The following is a 27,450-nucleotide window of genomic DNA, read 5'->3' on the forward strand; positions in this document are numbered from 1 at the left end:
CCCTGCACAAATCCCTCAACCCTTGCCCCATCCTAGACCCTACACCCTCAGCCTGTGCCCGCACCCCATCCTGCACTCCAAGTCCCTCAGCCCCACCTAGAGCCCGCAACCCAAGTTGGAGCCCTCCCCCCCCAAATTTCAATCCCCTACCCTAGCCTAGTGAAAGTGAATGAGGATTTGGAAGAGTGAACAACAGTGAGATGGGGAATGGAGCAACCTGGGCATGGAGCATTAGAGAAGGGGCAAGGCCTGGTTGTTCGGTTTTGTGCAATTAGACAGTTAGCAAACCTATCTCTGATCGGCCAAATGCCCCTACTTAATCCCAGGAAGTTATCTCATTGCAGTCTGATTTCAACCCCGACTCGTGTCAGCCAGTTCTAGTCTGATATTGTCTCTGAACTCCAATCTCCGACTTCAGCTTGATTCTGACCCTGATACCTGTCTCTTGATTCCAACCTGGTATTGCCTCTGATCTCTGGTATCTGACCCTCTCCTGACTCTGACTCTTGTGTATAGGACATGGTCTTGCAGTTCCTCAAATTCCTGCCTAATAACTCTATTCCTCATGGCAGTCCTCAGCCAGCTGTGCCCCCTAGGCTAGATTACCGACATCCTGGTCCCTGACACAGAAGCAGGTAGCCTACAGTTACTCCCTGGGAGGAAGAAGTTGGAATGCTGGTAAACCCAGAGCAAGAAGGGAGCCTGACATGTGAAAATCTCAGGGAAAGTGGCAGCAAGATCCATGAGGGAAAAAGACTTGGCTGCTTCTCAGAGGGTCTCTGAGCTGCAACAATGAGTAGAGGGTGGATCCAGGTTTCCTCACCTGCCTTGGTGAAGTGGCACTACCTGGGAGTGGGAAGACTGCCTGAGTCAGTCTGGTTTTAATAAAACCCATTTCTCACATCAACAATAATCAGTGTAATAAAACATATTACCTCACCCACCTTCTCTCTCTAATACCCTGGGACTGATACAGCTACAACAACACTGTAAAGCATTATCAGAGTTCTCTCTGACTGTAGGTTTTATTGTTAAAAATGTATCCCTCCCTCCACTTAAATGGTGCAGACACAATTAGACAATTGTATTCTAATTATCTGAGCTCTTAAGAATAGATGGTGGGTGAACATAGGGCCGGGGGAAGCAAGCCCTCAACCCCTTCTGTGCGAGGCTCCATCTCACACAGGAGCCAAGCCCTCACCCCACAGGAAGAAGGTGGCATAAGAGGGAAACCTATAGGAATATTTTTCTGGATTTGTGCTCATAATTGTGTAGCTGATGAATATCTTTAAAAAAGATAGTTTTAAAAAAGTTGCATGACAGTCTTGGAAGTCTTAAACATTATATAAATATTTACCAAGATCCTTAATAAGAGACAATGCTTCCCATGATATAAATGCTCCACCACCGTCATCCATGGCTCCCTGCCCAACATCCCAGCTGTCCAGATGTCCGCTGACTAGTACAACCTAAAAATGCAATAAGAAAAGGACATGTATATGAAAACAACAGACTAGAAAAGCCATACAAGATACTTCTATGTATTGTGCTACAAGAATTCATGGGGTAGGTGTGCCCCATGTTGTTTAAAGATTTTCAAAATTCTGCTTTTTAGTTAACAGAAGTGTAAACCGAGGACCACACGCCTTGTCATCCTGGCTCAGAGCATTGGCTTAATGAAGTCTGGTATCCTGCATCTGCTAGTGACTAATAACAAATGCTTAAGTGAAAGATTTAGCCCTCACAGCACGCCTAGCAAACTGCAGCAATCAGTTTAAACTTTTAAACATGAAGAATGATTAAATTTATTTTAAGATGTATGACTAGTAAATATGTACTTTGACTGTCGGGTCTCCAGGGCAGAGACTGTCATTTTATAACTTGTTTGTACAGTCCCCAGCATAGGGAGACTATGGTCCATGACTGGAGCCCCTCTGAACATGCTACCACAAAATAAAACACCACCACCATATACCTCCACCACTACACAATCTACCAGCACTGTGTAGTGTTATAATTACAGTAGTCAGATAGGAATTTTAAAATGAATAATATATGCGTTTAGAATCCTAGAATCCTAGAATACTAGAACTGGAAGGGACCTCGAGAGGTCATCGAGTCCAGTCCCCTGCTCTCATGGCAGGACCAAATACTGTCTAGACCATCTCTGATAGACATTTATCTAACCTACTCTTAAATATCTCCAGAGATGGGGATTCCACAACCTCTCTGGAAGACACAAATTATTATAAGTAAATATTTGTCAATATTATCCAGTTCTTTTTGATCCTAAAAAAACAAACAAAAAAGTATTTAATTTTAATATACTATGGCTGTGAATGTCTTACACTGGCTACACGCTGCAGATGAAATCTACCCTACACAAAGATGGAATATCTGCTCTGAGCAGGAGATAATTGTTTTCAAATATATCAACTGAAAAAAGATATCCTGAACATATCTGGAAATAAAGCCTGCAGTGTATGTGGTAACACGGTCATTAAAATGAATCTCAAGAGGGTATCTGGTACACAGATTTTGTGAACACATACTGCAGCTAGATTGACATAGGTTTGTTACTGTCCACTGTATCAGTGATCTGCAAACTAAGATTTTAGTGAAGAAATGTAAGAGTTCTGAAGGAGGTGTTAACTGTCTAGAATGTCAAAAATTGTCTGCACCAAAACTTTAAAATGGCTATGGTATTTAATCAACAATTGGTTCTGGAAAAATAAATGATCACTCCTGGGAAATATAACTTCCGGGTGAAATGAATTGAGGGCACGTTTATAAACATATTAAAAATTGAGTTTATAATACATGTAATGCCTTCACTGCCACAGTGAAAGAACGCCTCACTAACACTGGATGATGTTCCCTGGCAACAATCTCTACACAAGAGTCTGATAGGGAATTACTTCTTATTCTTGTGAAATAACACATATTGCAACAGCAGGAAACTTTGAATCAGACAATGGTGTAATCCCTCATGGGATTACAGACTCTAATCACAAAGCATCTTTCCCAGCTTCAGAACATTACACTGAAACAGATTAAGATTCAAGTGGATTGAGAGCATTTTATGGATGAACTTTTACTTATATTAATGCCAAGAATAATTAAGTAAAGGCAACCAGTGTACTTCTAAGAAATTTCACAGTATAGACTTGCTTTTTGGCTATCACACTTCTACAGTAACCACTGTTATAGAGATTCTCTCCAGGAATTCTCCCTGCATTGCTTAACGATTATACACATGCACACACATTTATTCTGATTAGTAAAATATATTGTAAAAGGAGACCAAAGCTCTAGGAACTTTTGACATAAATTACAAAAAAGTATAGCAACTCAAGCTACAAGTCAACCTCCACTAAGAGTCCTTCCAAACAAAAAAATCCCAGGACTCTCACAAAAATTCAATGCCCATTTTTGGCCTTGGGCACACAAATGGATAGGGTTTATAGAGGAAACATTTCTGCAGAGAGTTTCCCCTTTAAAATAATATAGCAGTCATTTGAAGTGGCTTAGGGGTCTGCGGATGCATTAGTAGACTAAAGTACTGTGAATTAGTGAATATAACACATGGGTCATACAAGTTTTTACAAACCCCGCCTCCCACCCCCCCGGTGGGGTATACATGTCCGTGTCTTATGCAAGCTGATTTTTACTCAAATTAAAAGAAGACAAGACCAACATGATACGGCACATTGGCTATCTCTGTGTGCAAGAACCCACTTCACCAGTTTTTCTTCTAGTTTTGGCCACTTGGCTTTCTTTCCTTGGAGTGCTCTTTTCCGAGGATTTAATTTCTCAATTTCCTCTTCTTCTTTTCTTCACTCCTGAACAGACTTTTCGTTGATGGAAAATTTTCTCCCCACTGCTCTATTGCCATTTTCTTTTGCATATGTCAGAACAGATAATTTAAAATTGGATGTATATGATTTGCACTTAGGCAGCCTTACAAATATTTTGTTATAAACTGAAGAGGTTTTAAAATGGTGTGGTTCGTAGGGCTTATATACCGGTAACAGGGTAGTACTTATTGCTCAGCTGCCTCAGCTGTGGTTCATTACCAGTTCATTACCTGCAGTTCATTATCTGCAGGTTATGTACATCTGCGGGTAATCTAAGATTTTTTTTACACATGAAAGAAAAACTGTGGGTAATACACAAGTGCGTGTTATACATGAACGTGGGTTATATACACTAATTTACAGTAGTTGAGGTTATCAAGGATGTATAATAAATGATTATTCATATGAATTTCCAATTTGTCATATAGCTGTCACCTCCACAGATGTGCTATATACTTTCTACTGTATACATACATACAAATAGAGAGTTTTTAAATGTGCACCAAATTTCCACATATAACACTGTCTGTTGGTGCAGACAGAACATAAGCATAAAATAATGATATAAGTAATCTATTCAGTTTCACTAACAGAGAAACACAAAGATCTGTGTAAGACAGCATTGGAATACATGTGCCAGTTCTATAAAGATATTTTTTAGGATTAGATAGATGTCCATTCAATATGACAGTCCGAGCTTTGGCTTTTCTGCAGTTTCACTGTAAAGAAATTATTTTTCCATCACAACATTCTTATAAAGGGCAATAGGAAAAAAAGTAAAACAGGAAATGTTATTTTATTTCCTTATAGGCCAGCACTGTTGACTGATATCAGATACCTGTCAGTCATACACTTAATTTCTATCAATCAAGCTGCACTTACTATGAAAGCTAGCTGAATCATTATCCATCTATCCCATCCACCCACCCACCAGGGGGCACTCCTTTTCCAAGTCTGAGTGCCTTATGCCACTACAAAACAATCCTCCATGTCATATTTGCTCATTCATACTCAAGCCGTTATGCAAAAATTGTACACATGCCATTAGGAAGACAAGGTAGAACCATTATAGGAGCCACTTTCAGACTCTTCTCAAGAAACCCTTTCTTGACGCCGACCCTCTTCCAATTACCATCTTATCTCAAATCCTTCCTTTTTGAGCATGGTGTTTCGAACAGGTGTGGTAACGGAACTGTGCTATATGTGGAGTCACTATTATAGGCAGTGCAGGTAACTATGCCCAAAGTTAAGGTTGCTTAACATTTTCAATTATGAGAGTCTGTATTTCATTGTTTAGAACTTTTCCAAACTTAAATCACTTGACATTAATTTTCCATACCTTGTGTCTGCTTCAGGTGGCATTAGTTCCCCCCCCCCCCCCCCAGCTAAATAAAATACATCAGAGATAACAGGGCAATTCCAGATTGGCATACCAAATGCAGTTTTCTAATATGCAAAATATGCAGAACCAATATGTGAGCACAGCTTTAGGCAGATCACTATATTCAATCCAATCAAAAAACTGCTTTAAAATTGTGGTATCCCCATTTCAGAAGTCCTTTCCTTACCCCCATCCATCCTACATGCATAAAACCCTAAAAAATACCAACACAATACTGCTGTTTTCCATAAGTAGGACTAAAACACTGTTAAAACTACTCCTCAGGTAGAGGAATCCACTTACAAATTGGGGTCTGTGTGTTTAAGCACATACATGAATAAAACATATGTATTATTATTATATTACTATAGTGCCTAGGAATCTCATTGATGGACATGAATCCTATTTAGCTAAGCCTTGTACAAACACAGGACAAAAAGACAATATTGTTAGCTGGATAATTTGCCCACTCTGCCAGTATGGCAACTGTGAGTGGGCAGGTTTCTGCAACTTACAAGAATCCAAGGATTCTCTGTTTTATAAGAAATAAAAAAAGAGCAGAGACAGAAGGGTTTATGCATTACTAACAAAAAACTGATACACTTAAGCCTAGCACACCCAAGAAAGTCTTTTAATTAGTATCTTCATATACATGGTATACAACTGTGGCATTGCTCTGAGACACTCTTTAGAATGTATTATTTATAATAACAATAGCTTCAAATTTCATCTGGGAAAATGCTAGAGTACTGTATTGAAACACAGCATGTAGACATTAGCATCCATGATCACCTCTCTCAAATTATTCCTTAATTCATTGGCTGTAATATAAAATATGGCTTCTGCTTATTTTTTGTTAATATTTCCTGTACATTTTTTGGTGCCCAGACTTGTACCCTGACCCCCACTTGCAACTTCCCCGCCCCTCCCCCAAAACCCCTAAAGGTGGCCTACCCTACTGCAGCAACATATCTCAATCCATACAAAACAACTGCCTTTACAATACCTACATTCCTCATCTACAGACTAGTTTTTAAATATAGTACAGTAGTTCCATATGAGTATAATGTGATGGCATTTTAAAATCAGTCTGTTGTCTGTTCCATCAAGTGCTTTTCTGAAATCCAGATAAATCAGGTCTTTTCTTTCATCCTTCTCCAGTCTGATAATGTGCTTGAAAAACTTGAACTGAATTTGTCAGGCATGTGCTTCCTTTCATGAATCCAATTTAACTGTTCCAAGAACAGAAGAGATATTGGTGGATGAAAGAAAAAACATCTGCCATTAGCAAATTCTTCCAGGAAAAGCTGAAAAATGATTGTACTCATTCAAACAGACAACATGCTTGCTTTTCAAATAATGCTGCATGTTATGCTATTACTATCAGTAGTAAGATTAATTTAATTTTAAACATATTAAAGTGTAAGAGAGATTTTATGATTAATTATTGTTGTCCCCTTTTTCCCAAGTGTCTAGTCAAATTTCAGACCTTGGGGATGCTGCATTTGAGAAAAGAAATTTGTGGTAGTGAAGCATCTCTTTGATGTAGTTTTATTTATGAAGAATGTATAAGTGGTATATTCACTTAACACTGAAGGAACTAAGAACCTAAAAGGAGCAGTTTCTTAGCTTGGTCAGTCAGTCAAGAGAAGGCCCAAAATCTCTCTCTTATTCACTATCTTTTTCCAGGGTCATACTTTGCTTACACGCTGTTGCTTGGCTTTCTTGCCTCCCCTTTTCTCTCCCTGTCTGAGCTTTTTATGGGTTCTTCCACCCTGCACACCTCATCCAAACAGACCTGGTAACAAAACACAGTCAAAGCCTTCCAACTGCCATCATGGTGCTAATTTCCAAGCAGGTAGGATTAGTATTTGTTTGGGTGTGGCCCTTTAACTGTCTCTTACAACTCTCTTAAATAGAGGACTGATTTGTTCACTCATCAATTTGAATGAGTTTTTAACAGCCCATAACAAAGGCTTCACACAGCTGACAACAGTATACTGCTAGTGAACAGCATTACATATATTACTAGATCATCACAGCAAAACGCATCTATCAAAACAAATGAGTGCCCAGTTTCCTATTGCCTTACCTTATGCAGAGTAATGTAATAAGCTACTACTAGATAAAGGTCTTGACATGTTTAAAACCTGGTTTAATTATCCCCAGCGTGATTCCATTGATTTCAGTAGATAAATACAGCTGTCGTTTTGGTTCTCGGTTTTGTTTTTTTTAAACTTTGAATTAATTGATTGACAATTAAGGTAATTTACTCTTTTATAACTCTACAGATTCTCTACTTGTCTTTTCCAGGTTACAAATATTTGTGATTTTCCCTAGAGGTCAGCCCCCAGGATAATGTTTGTTGCCTAGAACAAATTTTTGGTGAGTGTCCACACTAAGCTAGGGGAAGAGAAAGATCTACGGGAGGATAGGGATAGTTTCCAGAGTGACATGGACAAACTGTAGGATTGGGCCAAAAGAAATCTGATGAGGTTTAACAAGAACAAGTGCAGAGTCATGCACTTGGGACAGAAGAATACCAAGCACTGCTACATGCTGGAGACCAAACGGCTAAGCACCAGTTTGGCAGAAAAGGACCTGGGGATTACAGAAGCTGAATGAGTCAACAGTGTGTCCATGTAGCTAAAAAAATGAATGGCATATTGGGGTGCATTAGTAGGAGCATTACCAGCAGATCTAGGGTATGTCTCCACTGCAGCAATATTTCAGGATAGCTATTCTGTGTCTTAACAGCATACCCGTTATTTTGAAATATCTTTCAAAATAACAGGCTCGTTATTCCGACATCTCTGTAAACCTTGTTCCACAAGAATTAAGGGAGATTTTTTAATAGCAGTTTGTTTTGAAATTTGGCGTTGTGTCGACAGCACCAAATTACGAAATAAACTATTTCAAAATACACTTGAAATAAGCTATGCAATTTGTGTAGCTCAAATTGTGGATCTTATTTCGAGCTAAGGGTGCAGTGAAGATGCACCCCTAGTAGAGCAGTGATTCTTCCCCTTTATTCAGCACTGATAAGGCCACATCTGGAGTACTGCATCCAATTCAGGACAAGACCTCCTCCCCAACCCCTGCCATTACAGAAAGGATGTGGATGCAGTGGAGAAAGTCCAGTGGAGGGCAATAAAAATGGAGCACATGATTTATGAGGAAAGGCAGAGAGATTTGGGCTTATTTAGTCTATAGAAGAGGCTGGGAGGGAAGGGGAGAGAGGGAAGATTTGGCAGCAGCCTTTAACTACCTAAAGGGGGATCCCAAAGAGGAGGGAGGGAGACTGTTCTCAGTGATGACAGATGACAGAACAAGGAGCAATGGCCTCAAGTTGTAGTGGGGAAAGTCTAGGTTGGATATTAGGAAAAACCATTTCATTGGAAGGGTGTTAAAGCACCGGGATGGGTTACTTAGGAAGGTGGTTGAATCTCCATCCCTGGAGGTTTTTAAACCCTAGCTTGACAAAGCCCAGGCTGGGAATAATTTAGTTGTAACTGGTCCTGCTTTTAGCAAGGGGCTGAACTCAAAGACCTCCTGAGGACTCTTCCAACCCTGTGATTCTATGCTTTACAAGTGTTAACTACTTCAAGTTAATTAGCAGTTTACTCAAGTAAAAAAGTCTAATGAAGACATGCCCTAACACAATACTGAGAACATTACAAATTTTAATTGATTTTATTGTATTCTTTAAATTATGTTTTCTGCTTTGGTCTCCAACTAATAATGACTTCATCTTATAGCCCCTTTAATTATATTTCACAGGCATTCAGAATGGCTTTCAAATAATCAGTCTAGCTGTCTTAACCAATTTGCAGTCTTACAGATATGATGATGTTCTTCAAGGAAAAAAGCTTAAAACTAAAATTCCTGTCTGTTCTATTTAATATCCAGTGTAATAAATCTCAACTTCTAGGCTCCTGATGAAATGACATTTCTGTGCATGGAACAGAAATGACACACTTGGTTGCACAAGAATCAAAAAACATTACTGCTAAGAAGCTGACTAACCTTCAAAGTGTCTCTGTATCACAACATACATAAAACATTTTCTTATGCTGAATTTACAAAACATAAAATTATTGGAAGTCCAGGGTTCCCTGGAAGTATACTTTTCCCATGTAATATTGAAACTAAACCTCTCCTTAACCCCATTAAAAGGAAATCTTAAAATCATGGAGCTGAGACCATTTGTGACAAATAAGAGGTCTGGGAGAAAATTAATCTAAATTGGTCTAATTAGGGGCTGTTAGTTGATAAAGGACATGCAGAAAAGATAGACTTGGCAGAATTTGATTTTTAAAAGAAATTTTTGACAGATATTTTGTTTTTAAGCATTTTTTAATCAATCTATTTATATGTTCATTATTGTGGAAAATTATGAAGAGGGTCAGACAATGAAGGGGTCAGAAAATAATTAATGACAGTAGATGCTGAGATTTAAAAAGCTAAAGCTTTCTAACAATCAAAACACATCACTTAACACAATATACGAAGTTAGTATACTTAGACTGAATGCTAAGTTCTGAAGCAGATTTTTCTTACTTTGTCTATTGGTAAATTTTTATTGTTCATGATAGAAATATATTTTTTCTGTTGGTATTCTGATGACATTTACTGATAAAAATCTAATCCTTCCAAGCCAAACTAAAAATAACAAGCTAGATGTATTTTCAGAATTTAACCCAGTATTCTCTGTACTAAAAATTACTACAATTTCCCTATTAAATGATGGATTTGAAGCCCCACAACTGCCATATGTTTAACATAGTTTAAAGTTTCATAATTGCCTAAAACAATATTTTCTGGAGCTATCATGTTTCTGAAACACTGGGTGATGTTGGTGGCCTATGATGTATGGGAAGTCAGACTAGAAGGTCTGGTTGTCCTCTCTGTCCTTAAATACCTTCAATCCTGTTTTAAAGGTAAATTTTCCAAAAGTAATGACAGTTAACTTTATTTTAAATACCCCCTTGTCTGGGAACAGTATGAAGAAAAGCATTTTAGTACTAAAACTACAACTACTTATAGAGGAAATATCATGGAAGTGAAACACTTTCTCTCATTCAGAGATGCCAGTAGCTACCTTTTACTCATGCTCCCAACTTAAGGATTAGCACAAGCAGAGTGTGTTGAGCACTCTGTGCCTGAGTGTTCTGATGAGTCATTTGAGGTAGTTACCCAGGATCCAAAAGGTCCAGCCAATCCACAAGCAATGGTGTAACCATGTAATCCCCGCCCCCACAATATATATACAGGCTCCAAACAAAAGCAGCCCCATTCCACTCCTCTCAGCAGAGTTTTTTACTCCAGTCCCACGACTTGAACTCTTGTCTGATTTAAGTCGCCTAGGTGACTCGACTTGAGACTTGACTTGGGTTCATTGTTTGTGACTTGAGACTCGACTTGAGACTTGCTAATTTTGTTAAATCGACTTTGTGAAAAAATTGTCCGAAAATGCCGATATTGATGGCTTGTACAAAAGTGACTTGACATTTTTAAAATTATGACTTGAAACTCGACTAGAAAGTGACTTTAGGGACTCGAGACTCGACTTGAGACTTGAACTGTAGTGACTTGAGACTCGACTTGGACTTGACAATGACGACTTGAAGACAACACTGTCTCTCAGGGTGTGTCTAGACTACATGCCTCCTTCGACGGAGGCATGTAGATTAGCCAGATCGGAAGAGGGAAATGAAGCCGCGATTAAAATAATCGCGGCTTCATTTAAATTTAAATGGCTGCCCCGATCTGCCGATCAGCTGTTTGTCGGCAGATCGGGGGAGTCTGGACGCGATGCGCCGACAAAGAAGCCTTTCTTCATCGGCACAGGTAAACCTGGTTTCACGAGGCTTACCTGTGCCGATGAAGAAAGGCTTCTTTGTCGGCGCATCGCGTCCAGACTCCCCCGATCTGCCGACAAACAGCTGATCGGCAGATCGGGGCAGCCATTTAAATTTAAATGAAGCCGCGATTATTTTAATCGCGGCTTCATTTCCCTCTTCCGATCTGGCTAATCTACATGCCTCCGTCGAAGGAGGCATGTAGTCTAGACACACCCTCAGTATTACCAACTTGTCGGGGATATCCCCAAACTGCCTGATAGTTATTACACTCTGCTTGTGATTCAACCCAAGCCTGTTTCTGTCCAGAGATAAACAGTTGCCCAGCTGTCTTGACACAGAGTCTCTGCAAATACCCTTATACAGAGGCAGCAGCTATGCTGAACTAGTTTGCAAAAAGGAACAACTAACATCTCTGTTTTAACTAAAGAATTCCAGTTTTGATCAGCTATAGTTGAGGGTAACCCAAGTGGCCGGGGGCAGTAATTCCTCTCTTAATCCTAAAGATTCTAAAAGATTTTTTCTTCTGTAGATATATTTGTATAGGCCTCTCTCCTCCATAGTAACTCAAGTCAGTGATGCGAATTTGCTCCAGGTTTAAAAACCTACTTCAGTATGATACAGACAATAAGTTATTTCAATTGCTGAGCTTACGATAAGGTCACAGTTACATACTGTACAATACTTTTGTGGAAAAACTTTGTACATGATAGTTTAGGGGTGGTGAGGCCTACATTCTTTCCCCCCCCCTTCCCTTTTCCCTATATCTGATGAGCCAGAAGCAAGTCTTTGGGAACATACGCCATTTAAGATAAGCATTGTTGCCAGTGTAGCAAGAACAAGTATAAGATAAGGGTAAAGCACAAGAACGCATAAACAATTCTGTTTACCCTAACGTACTGATTACGTAAACAGGGCCAAAGGACAAGAAGATCCAGATCAGAACCAGATCAAGTAAGCCCTGGAAATTTCCAAACTGCCAATCAGGGCAGGAAAACTGTATTTAAGGCTGCCTCAGAGCCTAGAAAATCGGACCTCACCGATGGGCTTTGGGTACTGGCGCCTCGGAAGCTGAGAGAATCTACCACTTCGTCCGCAGCCTACCCGGGGTCCCAGGCTTGCAGGAAGGGATGTAAGATATGCCGCTTCTTTGTTACATTTATGGGGCACAGCTGTTAGCTATCAAGAAATAAACTACTTATGTTTGACAGATACCTGTGTGGTGTCCTTTGTACTTTGGGAACCCAGTGTCGGACTTGAGACTTACTCTTGCCGAATACAAATTCCATACTACCAAATTATGTTTTGTATTGCTTTGGAAAAAATGCTTAACTCCGCAAAGTGCTTTGAGACACCTCGGGCTAGATCCTCAGCTCTGGTAGAGCTGCTTTATTCTCTGTTGGTGGTACAAAACAGCCTGAACACTGGATTACATGGCTAGTTTGGGATTCTCCAGGATTGAGTGAAGTCCCTTTTCACAGATTTCCCACTGGAGATGGTTGTAGATTTTTTCTTTTATTCTAGATAGGCTTTTATACTGTTCTCATCACTATAGTATCTGAGCACCTTCCAGTAGTGCATTAAGCAATGGGACGACACATGTCACACGCTGAACATAAATCAGAGTGGCCCTGAGGTTGTTCTAATATATGTGAAGGACCAAACTAAGAGATAAAAGAGGTATGAACTGGTGATGGCAGTTCCCCAGTTGTAGGTTAGCTAGATCCAGGTATCAATGACCTAAATCTCATTAAACTCTGTTAAGTAGTCCTGTGATGGAGTCCTTCCACAGTGCTAAAAAAATGGAACCAATACCTTTATGCTGGCAGCTCACAAGTCTAACTGATCGTTTTTGTGCTCTTTCCCTAACAGTCCTGTACCTACAACGCTCTTCAATATCTCAGAGATAGTTTAAATTGAACACACCAGAAATGATGCTCCTTGTCTTTCCTCCCAAGCCATGCCATTTCCCCCATTCCCTGTCACTACTGACAACACTAGCATCCTTCCTAACCAGGAGAGCCATAAACTGGGAGCCATTTTACTTTGTCCTCCCCTGCTCCACAAATCCCTGCTGTGTCCCAATTCTTATAATGTCTTTTATAGATGAATAGATTCTAAGGCCAGAGGGGACCAATGTAATAATCTACTCTGTCATCCCATCTACCATAGGTCATAGAACTTCCCCAAAATACTTGCCATTGCACATATCCATTATAGTGAAGATCTCACTATCCATGTTAGTAAAATTCTCATTCGGGCCTCATCATCTCCTCTTTGACTACTGCAACCTTTCTGCTGTCTATGGGGGAATCACTGACACTTATTTTTTAAATAAATTTAAATACAATTTAAATGCATTTTTTCTTTTTTACTTAATGCTGCCACAGCAATAAAAACCATAAATTAGTTGTTAATTTCTTTCCCACCCCAAATGCCACATATGGGTGAGGGTGCCCACACAACCCAAGGACTGAAAAGGTCAATTAGACCATTTACTCTACAGTATGTACCTGGAGAAAAGCCAGGCAGTGCTAAGGCCTAATTGGCTAATTAAACTCAGCTGGGAGGAGAGCTTGCATGTGTGCTCGATGATGTGGGCCTAATGACCACTGCAGACCCCAAGAGAGCCCCCCAAAGATCACAAATTGGAGAAGGACCAAAGGTGCCCAGCCAGGTTTATTGTTAACTATTACTGTCAGTTAACAATAGTTGTCAGTAGACGCTACCGAATCACCACACACATGAACTTACAACAATGGCCTCAGCTCAAACAGTGGGAGACTCCAACAGAATACTTTATATACAAGTACAAACAAATTACACATCACTGCTGATGTGTCAGGTTGCTACCCTCTGACGTTGTCAGGTTACCACCCTTTGATGCTACTTAGATACCATCCATCACCCTGTACCTCGTGGTTTGATTAGATCATCTCTATCCATCGTGTTGTCATTTTAGACCCTTTCCTGAACCTGGGTTGGTATCTGTGAGGAGTGGGTACCAAGGATTTTTTTAATGAGCTGGTGGTACTATATGCTTTCCACTTATGTCCAGGACCAATGAGTGTTCTACACCTGGGCCTATTACCAATTAGTGTTTTGCACTCTGAGCCCTGTTTGTGCCAAGTTCTATGAGCAGGGGCCTGCCTCTTGCTCACAGCTTAGCTTTGCTTTATGTTAGCCATGTTTTGTCAGTTGTTAGCTAGGCCTCAGGCCTCAAACCAGGCCTGTGCTACATGGGCTTATGTTTTAGGCCTTCATCTTACTACAAGAGTATTTCTGTGTTTCATGTTTTGCAATATTTTCCAAAAAGTGGCTACTGATTGTGGGTGGCTGAGTTCTTGAGTGTCTATCTTGAGACAGATTTCGGCCTAATTCTCAAAAGCGCTTAGTACACGTGCTATATATTATCTCTTGTTAACAGATGGATCCTGAATTAATAGAGGGCAACATGTATCCCGAAGACTTGCTTACCCTCTCCTCCCTTCCACCCAGACCCTGCCTCTGTCCTTTATAATGCAGAGCCGCAGCAGGAGAAGGGGGGCATTATGCTGAGGAATGGGAGTCCTGCAGAACAGGGACTACCCCAGCGACTTTGCACACTGGCTTCCCCATCCTTAATAATGCAAAGCATCAGGAGAGGTTATGTTGGGCCCTGATGTGAGCCAGACTGCATGCTGGAACTGCCTACCCTTATCAACTAATTGACTGGTTGATAAAAAAAAATATATCGACTACTTAATTAGGAATAGTGACAAGGAGTCCTGTGGCACCTTATAGACTAACAGATTTATTGGAGCTAGGGATGTTAAAATGGAGTTACATTCCTAATGAAGTATCAGAGGGGTAGCCGTGTTAGTCTGAATCTGCAAAAGCAACGAGGAGTCCTGTGGCACCTTTATAGACTAACAGATTTATTGGAGCATAAGCTTTCATGGGCATCTGACGAAGTGGGTCTTTGCCCACGAAAGCTTATGCTCCAATAAATCTGTTAGTCTATAAAGCTGCCACAGGACTCCTCGTTGCTTTTGCAGATTCAGACTAACACGGCTACCCCTCTGATACTTCATTAGGAATGTAACTCCATTTTAACATCCCTAGCTCCAATGCATCCACCCTACTAAGCACTCCATGACAACCTGCTAACAGACCTGTCCCTATAATTCTTCACTATTCCACCAAATTATGTGTCATCTGCACATTTTATCAGCAGTGATGGAATCCAAAGGGAAAGAGGAAAAGGGCATGCCCCAAACAAACATGGCGACAAAGCTGCCTGGATAAAGTAAAAGCAGCTGGCTTAACATGGGATCAAATCAAGACTATCGCTAAGGAACGCAAGAGATGGAGAATGACTGTGGAGGCCCTATGCTCAAAGGACAAATAGATAGAAGTTGTATTTTCTTCAAGATAATTGATAGTTATTGACTGTCACTGTGCAAAAGCAGACTCCACAGGTTACTTCAATACAGGCCTGATCCAGAGCTCCCTTGTATGCAAAACTCCTTCTGAAGTCAAGAGGCTGTATTGGGTATGCAAAAAACACTGAATCGGGTTCTCTATTTGCAATCTGTATGTCTACATTTCAAACTGCAGGTTAAATTCCTGCTTGAGATGATAAACCTGATCTACCTCTGAACTAGCACACTAAAATAAAAAATGTACCCACAGTGGTGTGAGTGGCTGGAGTGGCTAGCTGCCCTACCTGCCTGCTATTTTAGACAGGAATGTACTTTGGGTGGTTACTTCCTTCTGCTGCTCATGCCACCATAACTACACTGTGGGTGAAGATATGTCTCCTCAAAATGGAAATAAGATAATTAGATCTCAAAATGTAGGCAAAACTTTTGGATCATATCTGCCTAGTTACTGACAAAATCCAAAATCCTAATATGTGTATGTATGTATGTGTTATGTATGGCATCCCATCTTCTTTCATGCATCAGTGAATCTGATAGCTCAGTTTCTATTTCTAAAGCTTTATTACTAGGGATGATTAGAGCAAAGACAAAGAAGGAACAACACAACTACATTTTCAGGTGGCAGTTTCAACTACAGTACCAGTATCAACACAAATTGCCTTTCCTGACAAGCAAAGGATCTACATTTGACATGGAAGTCACTGAAGGAGAATAGCTATGAATATTAAGGTGGTATTTTTCTCTCTATGGCTTCTCTTTAATACTTTGAGATAAACTAACCAAAAGCTTAAAATGACTAATATGAAAGCCCACAAATACTTTTAGTTTAAAATACGTTTTTAAAGTTTTGTGGAAGAAGTTCGGAAGCAGTACAAATAGTGAAGTAAAAGAGTTCAGTAGGCTAAACCCAGTATTGCAGAAACTGTTGGGAAATTCTGCATAAAATGATGACACAATCATTTATGTCACCCTGACTTGTCCATGATTCATTGCCATCACCATCTATTCGGTGCAGTTCTAGAGACTTTGAAAGGAAGAAGTATGTAAGTTTGCTGCATGGGATGAGAGCCTTGAAGCTCATATATATTGGCAGGCAGTGGTTTAGTATGTCACTGGTTCTTATGCTGCCTGTGTCACTAGTGCAGCTGTGATGGAATACTGAATGGATGAGAAAAACTTTAAAAGGGAAATTATGAATTAGGTTAACATATAATTATTAGCTTATAGTAGTTAGTGTCTTCTGACTAGAAAAAAGTCTCTCTCAAGAACTCTCAGGAAAGACTGAGAAACAAGCGCAGAGGCAAAGAGAAGACCTAAAAACTGTGTTCTAGGAAAAAGCTTTCAAGCAGTTAAGAGAGAATTAACTTTCCTTTGGGAATAAAGGTGAAGAATCATGAAAGCTTAAAATACATTGAGCAGAAATTGTACTGGTAAAGAATAAAATGAATACACAGTGAGATTGTGTAATAACTGTAGTCGCTCCATAGTTACAGTTGTCAGTGACTTTCCATCAAAAACCTTATTTTGTAGGCTTCTTTGTCCATGTGCCCTCACATCAGCTTCTTTAACACCTGCTGGAATCTGGCCTGTACTCACAGGGACATGTGACTTTGTTGACCAACAATGGACTTTTGTACTCACTTTTCTGTTGGCCTTCCCTGACCAGGAGGAACAAGGATCTAGCTCACAGGTTGTGTTATTGTGCTGCCTCAACACTATTAACATCAAGGGGAAATTCCGGATGAATGGTAAACTGACAGATTTAGTGTTTGTCCCCCAGAAGACATAGTTCTGTTTCATGACATGCATCTGACGAAGTGGTCTTTGCCCATGAAAGCTTATGCTCCAACACTTCTGTTAGTCTATAAGGTGCCACAGGACTCCTCGCCACTTTTGTAGATTCAGACTAACATGGCTACCCCTCTGATACAGTTCTGCTTCCATGAATCAGTCTAAATGAGAGATATTTTATTGGAAGACTAATACGAAAACTATTCACACCAAGTAAAAATCAACCCAACAATCAAGTAGAAACTGCAAGGATTAAAGTTTAAGACATTTCATGACTTCCCTGAAATGGTACTATCAAATAAATCTTATCATTGAGAGTATCATCTTTTTGCCTCACCCAGTGTTCAGCTCAACATTTCCTTTCAGTTAATTCAGCCCTTGAATTTTAGAACTCTGAAATGTGAGCCAGGAAACAGAGCAGTTCAAAAAGAGATGCATCTTCCGGTATTTGTTGTATTCACATTATACAATTTGTTTAGCATGGTTTCAAATTACTCTATTGTCACGTTAGTTACATTCTACATTGTCAACCACTCAAAGTACACGATGGTAGGAAATACAAACTTGTTTACAAAGACTACACGGAGGCTCCCTTATAAGAGGCTACAGTTTCAATTTATATGTAACAAATGCCGGAAAGGAAGAGGCTACAGCTTTATCTTCAGTAGTTATATGACTCCCATTATTATAGTACCTGAGCACCTCACAATCTCTGATTTATTTATCCTTCCAACACTCATATGAAGTAGAGAAATGTTATGTCCCACTCCATTTACAGAGAAACTAAGGACATCCAAGATTATAAAAGTAATTTTGTGTTACAGAAGGGAACTGATCTCAAGTCTCCCAAATCCCTGGTCAGTGTCTTTACATTGGACCATGCTTCCCCCATGAAGAAAGCTTGAAAATGTGACAATGAGACGTATAGACTGCTGTAGGCTGAGGGTATTATTGCCTATTAAAAACATTTTCAACACCACTGGAAATGAACTCTTCTAAGAAGATGAAGCACTATACTGTAAAACACCAATTATCAAGGCCTTAAGGGACACCTGGTATTCAGATAATCAGAAGCCAGAAAGCAAATTTTGCAATCTGCACCTAGTCTTGGGTCAGGAGCCAAGGAAAAAAGGGGAACTTTGGGAATCTTGAAGGTCTGCTTGTGGGGATTTTCTGAGCAACCCTGCACAGCAGCTTCAGTCAGCCAAAATACCTCTTATAAAGACCTTCAATTAACTAGGGTTATGCTGCATTTCCTATACACATACACATTTCTAAAATGTTGAAGTCATTGTACTTCTAGTCTATTTAATCTTTCAGAAGTAAAGTTCTTCTATTCAATCCTAAAACTTCAATGATCTGAATCAATAATATTCAAATATATAGTATGAAGTGCAACTTTTCCAAAGTCTATAAACACAGGAAATGTGTATATACACACAAAACAAAGCACTATTACTTGGGTGTTACAAGATTTATGTTTCCTTACAATTACATTCATAGCAAATATATTTTAAAATAAACTTGCAGTACCATCTAGTCAAAATATTTAACGTTCTCATACCTAAAGAGGAAATATTGTGCTAAGTCAGATAGCCTAGTACTAACAAAGCGTTAATGAAATAAAAGCTTTCAACAAATACTCCCTGATTATGCTTAAATAACTAACAACAATTTCTGAGAAGTATTTGTCCCAAACTATTACTTTTAGTAAGTGAGCTTTCTTAGATATGTTTTAATGGATTTTCCTCCTATGAATTCTCTTTCACATCATAAGCAACGATGAACCATGGCAAAAAAGAAAATCAATTTTTCCCTGAAGTATTTTCAGTAGAAATGAAATACATCACAAACATCAGGAATGTATTAAAGAATTTGTTAATGGTCATGTTGAGGTTACTGTCACATTATGAGTGGTCTGAGTCACAATGGGCACACATTTATATGAAAGGCATACGGGAGACCCTGAGAGAGTTTCTCTGAAGGACCCCAGTAACTCTCCCCATGGCCTCTCCACTAGGGACCTGTGCCTTGCCCCACTGTGCCTTTCCCACAACAAACCCTCCCTTCCCTGTACAGTCAATAAAAACAATGGTTTTGTTTTCAAAACATAATTTTGTATTTTGTTTTTCAATAACAGTAACTGGGGAGGAGAGGGACTCAGAACCTGGATAGGGACAGGAAGGAGGGGACCTCAGGGCTGGGAGTGGCACGTGGTGTGGCAGAAGTGCTGCCTTGGGCCTTGGGGACTTTGGGGACCTCAGGGATGGGTGGGGCCTGCGACAACAGGAGGATAGGCAGGAGGGGGAGCTGGAGTAGGGCCAGGCATGGCAGGGGGCGGGGGCATAGGCTTGGCAGGGGAGGGGGCATAGACATTGCGGGGGGGCTGGGGAGGCAGGGGGCAGTAGCAGGGAGCTCAGGGGGGCAGGAGCAGGAACAGGGGCAGGAGCAGGAGCAGGAGCAGGAACAGGGACAGGAGCTGGGTGTGCCATCATCTCACAGATGGCGGCACACATGTTTTGGCCCTACTGCACCAGCTCAGCCCACATTTGGGTCTGTCACTGAGCATCCTCCTAGACTTTCTGGGCCAGGGTTTGTTGCATGTCCCGGAGGACAGCCAGGTGCTCTCTCATCAGGTCCTCATGGACCCTCTGGTGCCTGCAGCTCACCCAGCGTTGAGCGGCTGCCTCGGCTGGCAGTGATCACCCCTCAGTGACAGCTTGTCTGGCTGTGGAGCATAAAGAGGGAGAGGTGGTCAGTCATCCATGAAGACACTGTCCCTGAGGCTTGTTTTCCTCTGTGAGCTGCGAGCAACAGTCCCCGGGCCACCGGACGGGGATGTCCTTGGAGCAAGGCCACGTGTGGCCTGCACAGCGGGCTGTGCCTCACAGGTCCCCGAGATGCCCAGGGGACCATGCTTCCTGCCCCCCACCTCCTCGTCCCTTGGACAAGCAGGCAAGGAAAGTGTCCATTCCCATGGGCAGGAGAGGGGCCTGGAGCAGCCTGGTCTTCCATGGGGGCCGCACACACACCTGTGCCTGGAAGCACTGTCCACAGAAGCGGGTGATGCTTCGCGTACGCAGACATGCCTTTGAGCCGTGTGCGGCACTCCTCAATCTGTGTGTGGCCATGTGTGCAGGTCCAGGGGTCGCCGGTGGTGGGAGGGCATCCCCCCTGGGGGTCAGACGTGTGTGTGACATCCCCAGAGCCTGTGAGCAGGAGCCTGGGGGTACTCTGGGGCTGCCTACTGGGCTTGTGGTGCAGACTGGTGCTGCATACGCTTCCACGTGCATGGAGTGCAGCACAATGTCCAGGCTGAGAAGGCCCAGCAACGATTGCACCCCAGCCCCTCGGTGCCCACCTCCCCAGCCCTGTGTGTGTGCAAAACAGAGAGCACTCACCTGATGATCCCTCCCCACCCTTGGAGGATGCCTGCGAGACATCCAGGCTCTGGGGTACCAGCTCGAGGCTGAGAATGATGGCGCTGGCCATCTCCTCCTCCTCCTCCAGCTGGTCATCGTCCTCCTATTCCTCCTGGTCTGGGAGCCCCGGGCGGTGATGGGCGTCTCCAGTCCCGAGTCAATGACCAGGGTGAAGAAGGGGTTGAACCACCCCCCAGGATGCGGTGGAGTTCTGTGTAGTAGAGGCAGGAGTAGGGTCCTGCCCCTGAGCGAGAGCTGCCTCCCTTGCCCTGGTGTAGCCCTGGAAGAGCTCCTTCACCTTGCTCCTTAGTTGTTCGAGGCTCCTGGGGTGATGGCCCCTCATGGCCAGAGCCTCATCTATCCGGCCATATATGTCGGCATTGTGCCATTGCAAGTGGAGATCCTCACCCCAACAACTCAAGGAGGGCCAGGATCTCCGTCCCAGACCACAACAGCGCATGCCTCTTCTGGCCCCTGGCTGGGTCCTGGGAGCCCTGGTCATGCTCCCTGCGAAGGCCAGAGAGGTCTCAGGGGGCGTGTGGCTGGGCCATAGATCTGCAGCAGTGCGGCAGTCAGAGCCGTGCGGTGACTGCAGCTCCCAGGGACAGCTTCTTGCCACAAGGCTTGTCCCAGGTGCCTGTGTGTGACGGGGCGGCCCCGCCCCGCACTCAAGCCCAGGGAAACCACCTGGGGCCGGGGGTGGGGAAGGCCCCACCCACGCAGCCCTACCGGGCATGCTCCAAAGGGAGCCAAGGCACAAAAGGCTGCTGGCCTGCTCAGAAGGTGCAGACTGTGACCCGAGCTGGAGCTAGCAACCACGAGCCAGAGAGGGAGTCGCCAAGGGAGCTGAGCGGGCTGCTGCCGGGACTCCGCCGGGCTCGGCCCCAACGCCGGAGCCGCCGACCGACCCCCCGTGACCCGAGCACCGGACCGGACTCGGCCAACTCTGCGGCTGCCAGGGGAAGGACCACTACAGCCCGTCGACCGACGTCAACAGGTGGGACTGCGGCAGGCCGGGAGCAGGGGGTAGGAAGCGACCCAGGGCAGGGAGCTGGAGAAGCCCCTGAGGGCTCGGGGCATTGCAGGGAGGAGCCCCCGACGAGCCAGTGGTGGGAGCCACCCGCCACTACTTGGGCCCTGGGTCGGGGCCCGGTGGAGAGGGAGGGCCCGGGCCCCCCTACCCCTGCTGCCCGAGACCCTGGCAAGTGGGGACCGGGGTAACAAACACTGAACTGTGGACTAGGCCTCTGGGCCTGCAAACTGTGGACTAGGCCGGGAGGCCGTATTTCCCCTAGCACAGGGGCACTGAACTGTGGACTAGGCCAGTGGGCCGTATTTCCCCTAAGGGAGGGGCATCGTACTTTGGAACTAGGCCAGTGGGCCATATTTCCCGTAAGAGAGGGGCATTGTACTTTGAGGGCTAGGCCCAGACGGGCCGAACTAGGCCCCGGATGGGGGTGGCAACCCCAAGACAGAGGCGAGCCACCCGACACTGTGGCTTTAAGAGCTGGCAGGAGATAGGAACTATAGAGTTGGGATGAGTTTGGATGGAATGGCCACCAGGGCACCTGTATTATTTCCTGGAGGCCTCTTTTTTCGAAATAACTCCTTCTTCCACGTCCACACACGCCTTTTTCCAAAAAGGCGCTCTTCCTCGTAGAAAAAGGTTTACTGCTGTTGCAAGAACCCCTCCATTCTGTTGACTTTTTGTCGAAAGAACGCAATAGCAGTGTGGATGCGAGTATTGTTTTTCCAGGATAATGGCCGTTATTCCAGAAATATGCTGCAGTGTAAGCATACCCTACTTGTCTCCATAGCTTTTGGCCTTCTTTTAGGTATTGCAGGCCCAGCTCACTGATCACTGTGAAAAGGACTGAGATATTGAACTTGATACAATATTCTGTGGGGATCTCGCATAGTGTGCAGATGACAAATGTGATGGGATTTATTTGTGAGGATATATTATTAAATCGGTTTTAATATTTTTATAATGTTCTTACACATTTACAGAATTAAATTATAACTCAGAGCCCCAGGAGCTTCGGAAGATGATGCTTTATAAACTGAATTATTATTAGTTAGGGCATTGTACTTGAAAATACCATGGAACATGTTTACTCCCCTCCCACATACAACAAGGCCATTTATTCCAGGTTCCAAAGTGTGTTCTGGTTACATGTACATCACTATACAAACTAGGGTTGCCAGATGATTGAAACAAAAATACCAAAGGCTCCCCCCTCACCTACCCACCCCAAAAATAACACTGGGAAAAAATTCTGTTGAAGGGGAAAAAAAAGGGGGAGCCAAATAAAAAAAGACTCCAAGACTTATGAAGACAAAAAAAATTAAAATAAAACAGCATTAAAACAGCATGTCCCCTTTAAAAGTGAGTTCAGGGACAGGAACAGGAGAGCGGTTGAGCAGTAAGACCCAGGGGAAGCGTTGCTTCCCCTTGGTCTTTTGGCCAGCAGCCATTTTGTACCAGCAGCCTTGTGGAACCAGGTAAGCATGAAAGCTGGAGTCAGGGGGCTGGGGGTATTGGGAGCTGGGGGGGGCAGGGGTGTGGAGGCCGGGCGCTGAGTGTTTGTAGGGTTTCCAGGTGCCCAGCATTTTCACCTCCTGGCTGGGGAAAAATTCAGAAAATACTGGACATCCCAGGTGTCCGGTATTCTCTGAATTTTTTTTTTTACCAGACAGGAGGTGAAAATACCGGACAGTCCGGGTGAATGCCGGACACCTGGCAACCCCTAATACAAACTGTAGCTAGGACCAGTGTTGAACAATTAGACTCTCCACAAATGCCCAGAATTCTGGCTACTACCCAAGAGGCATACAGCTCCCCCTTTCTCTCCTCCTCACAACAGTTCATTCCTTCTCTACACAAGAAAAGCTTATACCCTAAAACAGTTACATCTCATATCTCATGTTGTGCCCCACCCATGCTAGCTGGACCAACTGTTTAAAACAGCATTTCCCAAACTATGGGCCGTGGCCTGGTACCGGGCCATGGCAAAAATATACCAGGCCTCAGCGTGGCTGCTGGGGTGCCACGGCCCCGAGCCCGGGCTGCACGCAGGATGCAGCCAGGATTTCCCGCCTCTTAGCTGGTCCATGCAGCGCCGCAGCCCCAAGCCCTGGCCCAGGCTGCACGGAGGATATGGCCGGGAGTTATGGGCTCCCAGACTGCCCATATGGCACCACGTCCCCAAGCCCTGGTCTGGGCTGGACGGAGGATGCAGCTGGGGTTGCTGGTCGGTGGTCTCCATGGGTGAGTGGCGGACTACTTCCTATGGGATTTCAGTGGCTCCTCCAGGGGGCGGGCTCTCTGGGGCAGCACAGTGCTTTGGCAGTGCCGGGGAGCACAGGCCACCTGACAAGGGCAGGGAAAGGGCTTCGTCTCCCCAGAAGCACGTGTATTTTCACGCAGCCAAGCCTGTGTCATTGGTTTTCCTGTCACGTGATACAGCAGCCTCAGCTTGTTTCTGCACAGTGGGACAACGTGCACGTCCTCTTAGGTTAACTGCTTAAGCTTTCTTCATTTATTTTCAATAACATACCCTCTAATTTTCATCTTCAATATGGATAAATGGCTGAAGAATGTGACCGTAAATACAACTAAAAAATGTTTAAATGATGTGCAGCCTAGTACAAGTGAGAATAAGAAGATAAAAACTCCTTGGACCCGCAATTATTCTGATGAGTATTTGAAATTTGCTGGTAGTGATCACTTGCCATTATGCCTAATCTGTCACACAGAACTATCCAACCATCAAAACGGAAATGCCATTTGGAATGCAAACATCCAGAATACGCAAGTAAGCCCATAGATTTTTTCATAAATAAGAGAAATGAATTAGCTTTTGCTATAAAAAGCATGAAAAGTGCACTTTCAATGGGCTCTTCAAATGAAAACTTTGTGTTGGCTTCATATGAAGTTTCAAAACTAATAGCCGAGACAGGTTACCTGCATATTGTTGGTGAAAGGTTAATACTTCCTGCATTGAATTTTATTACATACCGTATTTATAGAGGAAAAAAAGGAAATCAGTTGGGTTCTCTTTCTTTATCCAACAATACAGTGAAACGTAGAATTGAAGAAATGGTGAAAAATATTGAAGAAATGCTCATTCACCAACTACAGAATAGTCAGTTTTTTGCATTACAATTGGATGAAAGCACTGATATAGCTGACGCTGCCAATGTTATGTGTTTTGTTAGATATGATTATGAAAGCTCCATTCAAAAAGATCTCTTATTTTGTAAACCACTTCCAACAAAAACAACGGCTGCCGAAATTTTTAAGCTAATCAATGAGTTTATTATTCAAAGCGATATTGACTGGAAAAAGTGTGTTGGACTGAGCAGTGATGAGGCTCGACCAATCGCAGGGTCTCACACTGGGCTCGTCCTGCGGTTTCGAACTGTAGCGCCTGACTGTGTATGGGTGCACTGCAGTATTCACAGAGAGGCACTAGCTGTGAAAACTATGCCATCACTTTTGAGTTCCACTCTTCAAGAATGTGTGAAGTTTATAAATTATATAAAAGCTCGTCCTTTGAATTCCAGAATCTTTACTGCTTTGTGCAATGAATTAGGAAGTGAACATTAGCATCTCTTACTACACTGTGAGATTCGATGGCTGTCAAAAGGAAACATTTTGAAATGACTCTTTGAAATGAAGGATGAAGTTTTATTGTTCTTGGAGCAACACCCTTCATCGGCAGAAGATGTTATATTTACATTTAAAGACAGGTTTCATGAGTTTGATTGGTTAACAATGGTGGCTTACGTATGTGACATATTTTGTCTTTTAAATTATTTAAGTTTGATTTTACAAGGCACTAAAACTAATATTTTAAAAGTTCACGAAAAAGTTGAAGCAACAATTTAAAAACTTCGTTTATGGGCACAGCGAGTTAACAAGAGAAACTTTAAGTCTTTTTGTACTTTAACTGAATTACAAGAAAAATATGCTGAAACTAATATCTCAGATGTGATTTCTGCAGCAATCAAAGAACACCTCTTGGGACTAACATCACGTTTAAATGAATATTTTCCTCCAATTGATGCCAGTAAAATGTGGATTAAGAACCTGTTTACTATTGACACCGAAAATGAAGAAATACTACAACTGAGTGCATGAGAAGTGGATTCATTAATTGAACTTTCCTGTGACTCTGCCTTAAAAGAGAACTTTGATAAACTCTCCGTGATTGATTTTTGGTTGAGCTGTAGAAATGAATATTCACATTTATCTGAGAAAGCAGTCAAATTCTTAATGCCTTTTGTCACGATGTATAAGTGTGAATCTAGTTTCTCATCTTTGGTTTTCTTCAAAAATAAATATAGAAATAGACTGAATGTTGAATCAGATTTGAGGATAAAACTTTCTTCTTTTGCTCCTGACAAAGTTGCTATGTGATATAAAACAACATCATCCTTCCCATTAGTTCTCTTTTTAGTTATTTAAAAGTTATAAAGTGCACACAAATGACTTATATTCAACTCATTCAATTATGAATAAACAAACTTTACAACTGTTAAAATTCTACTGGTTAAATTGTAATTAAGATTAATGTTATGTAATGTTATTATTGTGAATAAATAATACACAGTGAAAACGTATTCATTTTTCATTCTTTTTCTTAATATGCATTTATATTTTTGGGCTGCAAAAAACAGTACTAAAAAATTGGATTCCAACTAAAGTAAAAAGTTTGGGAAACCCTGGTCTAGCCAGCTTTCTATCCATCTTATAGTCCACTTATCCAATCTCTATTCCCTTAACTTTCTGGCAAGAATATTGTGGGTGACCATATCAAAAGTTTTGCTAAAGCTGGCACTGATGGCTTCGGGAGGACCAGAAACTAATTTGCGTATTCATCATTTGCTTAATGAATATGAAAATATGCAGATGAATGTTATCGGTCCTCCAAGAGCTCGTGAATGGATTTAATGGTCCCCATCTCAAAGTTTGGGAACCCCTGGTTTAAAACAATGTAACTGGAGCTGCTTTAGCACATTTCAGCAAACTGCTTCTGAACAACACAGATGAGGCTTTAATTAGGAGAAATGGTACCTACAGAATATGTTAGGCACCGGGGCTTGATTTACTCTGCTGAGAGTCAGAAAAAGGCAAAAAAATAAGACCATTCCAACAGGAAGTCATGACAAACACCAGATATAAGCCTGATGGGAATAGTTTCTTTCAGAAAAAAAGGAACCTCACCCCCAGAAAACTGCTGAAAGCATTCAGGTGGGTTTAAATTCCACTGATGCACAAGAAATTAAAGAATGTGATGGCTAAAAGTAAAACAGGTTAACTACAAATTATGAATACTTGAAACAAGAAGCATTGAGGTTGTATAGTAGTTAAATCACAAGGCCAGGATCTACTCAATCAATTCCAAAAAGTTATTAAATGCATTTTCTGTCTAATAATAATATCTAGGTTTTATAAAGTGCTTTTCAGCCACAGATCTCAAAATGCTTTACACAGGTGGCCAGTATCATTATGTAACTATTGTTCCACCACATATAATATCATGAGCTTTCGTGGACACAACCATTCATATGAAGAAGTCGGTTGTACCCACAAAAGCTCATGATATCATCTTCACTTTTTGTTAGACTCTAAGGTGCTGCAGGACCATTCATTGTTTTATTAATTTTTTTCAGTTATAGACTAACATGGCTACCCCTCAAGCTTTT

The 27,450-nt window shown here is 42.2% G+C and overlaps 1 protein-coding gene across 2 annotated transcripts in view; it reads right to left on the reverse strand.

Moving 5' to 3' along the window:
- CPQ (carboxypeptidase Q) overlaps positions 1-27,450 on the reverse strand; it is a 256,553-nt gene that overhangs the window by 84,261 nt on the left and 144,842 nt on the right. For both annotated transcript variants that reach the window (XM_075920338.2, XM_006123927.5), the window contains one exon: positions 1,358-1,469. In XM_075920338.2, the coding sequence (XP_075776453.2) occupies positions 1,358-1,469 (112 nt within the window). The remainder of the gene's footprint in view (positions 1-1,357; positions 1,470-27,450) is intronic.

The sequence above is a fragment of the Pelodiscus sinensis genome, chromosome 2 (assembly GCF_052426305.1).
Source record: "Pelodiscus sinensis isolate ZL-2025 chromosome 2, ASM5242630v1, whole genome shotgun sequence".
In the NCBI taxonomy this organism is placed as follows: Eukaryota; Metazoa; Chordata; order Testudines; family Trionychidae; genus Pelodiscus; species Pelodiscus sinensis.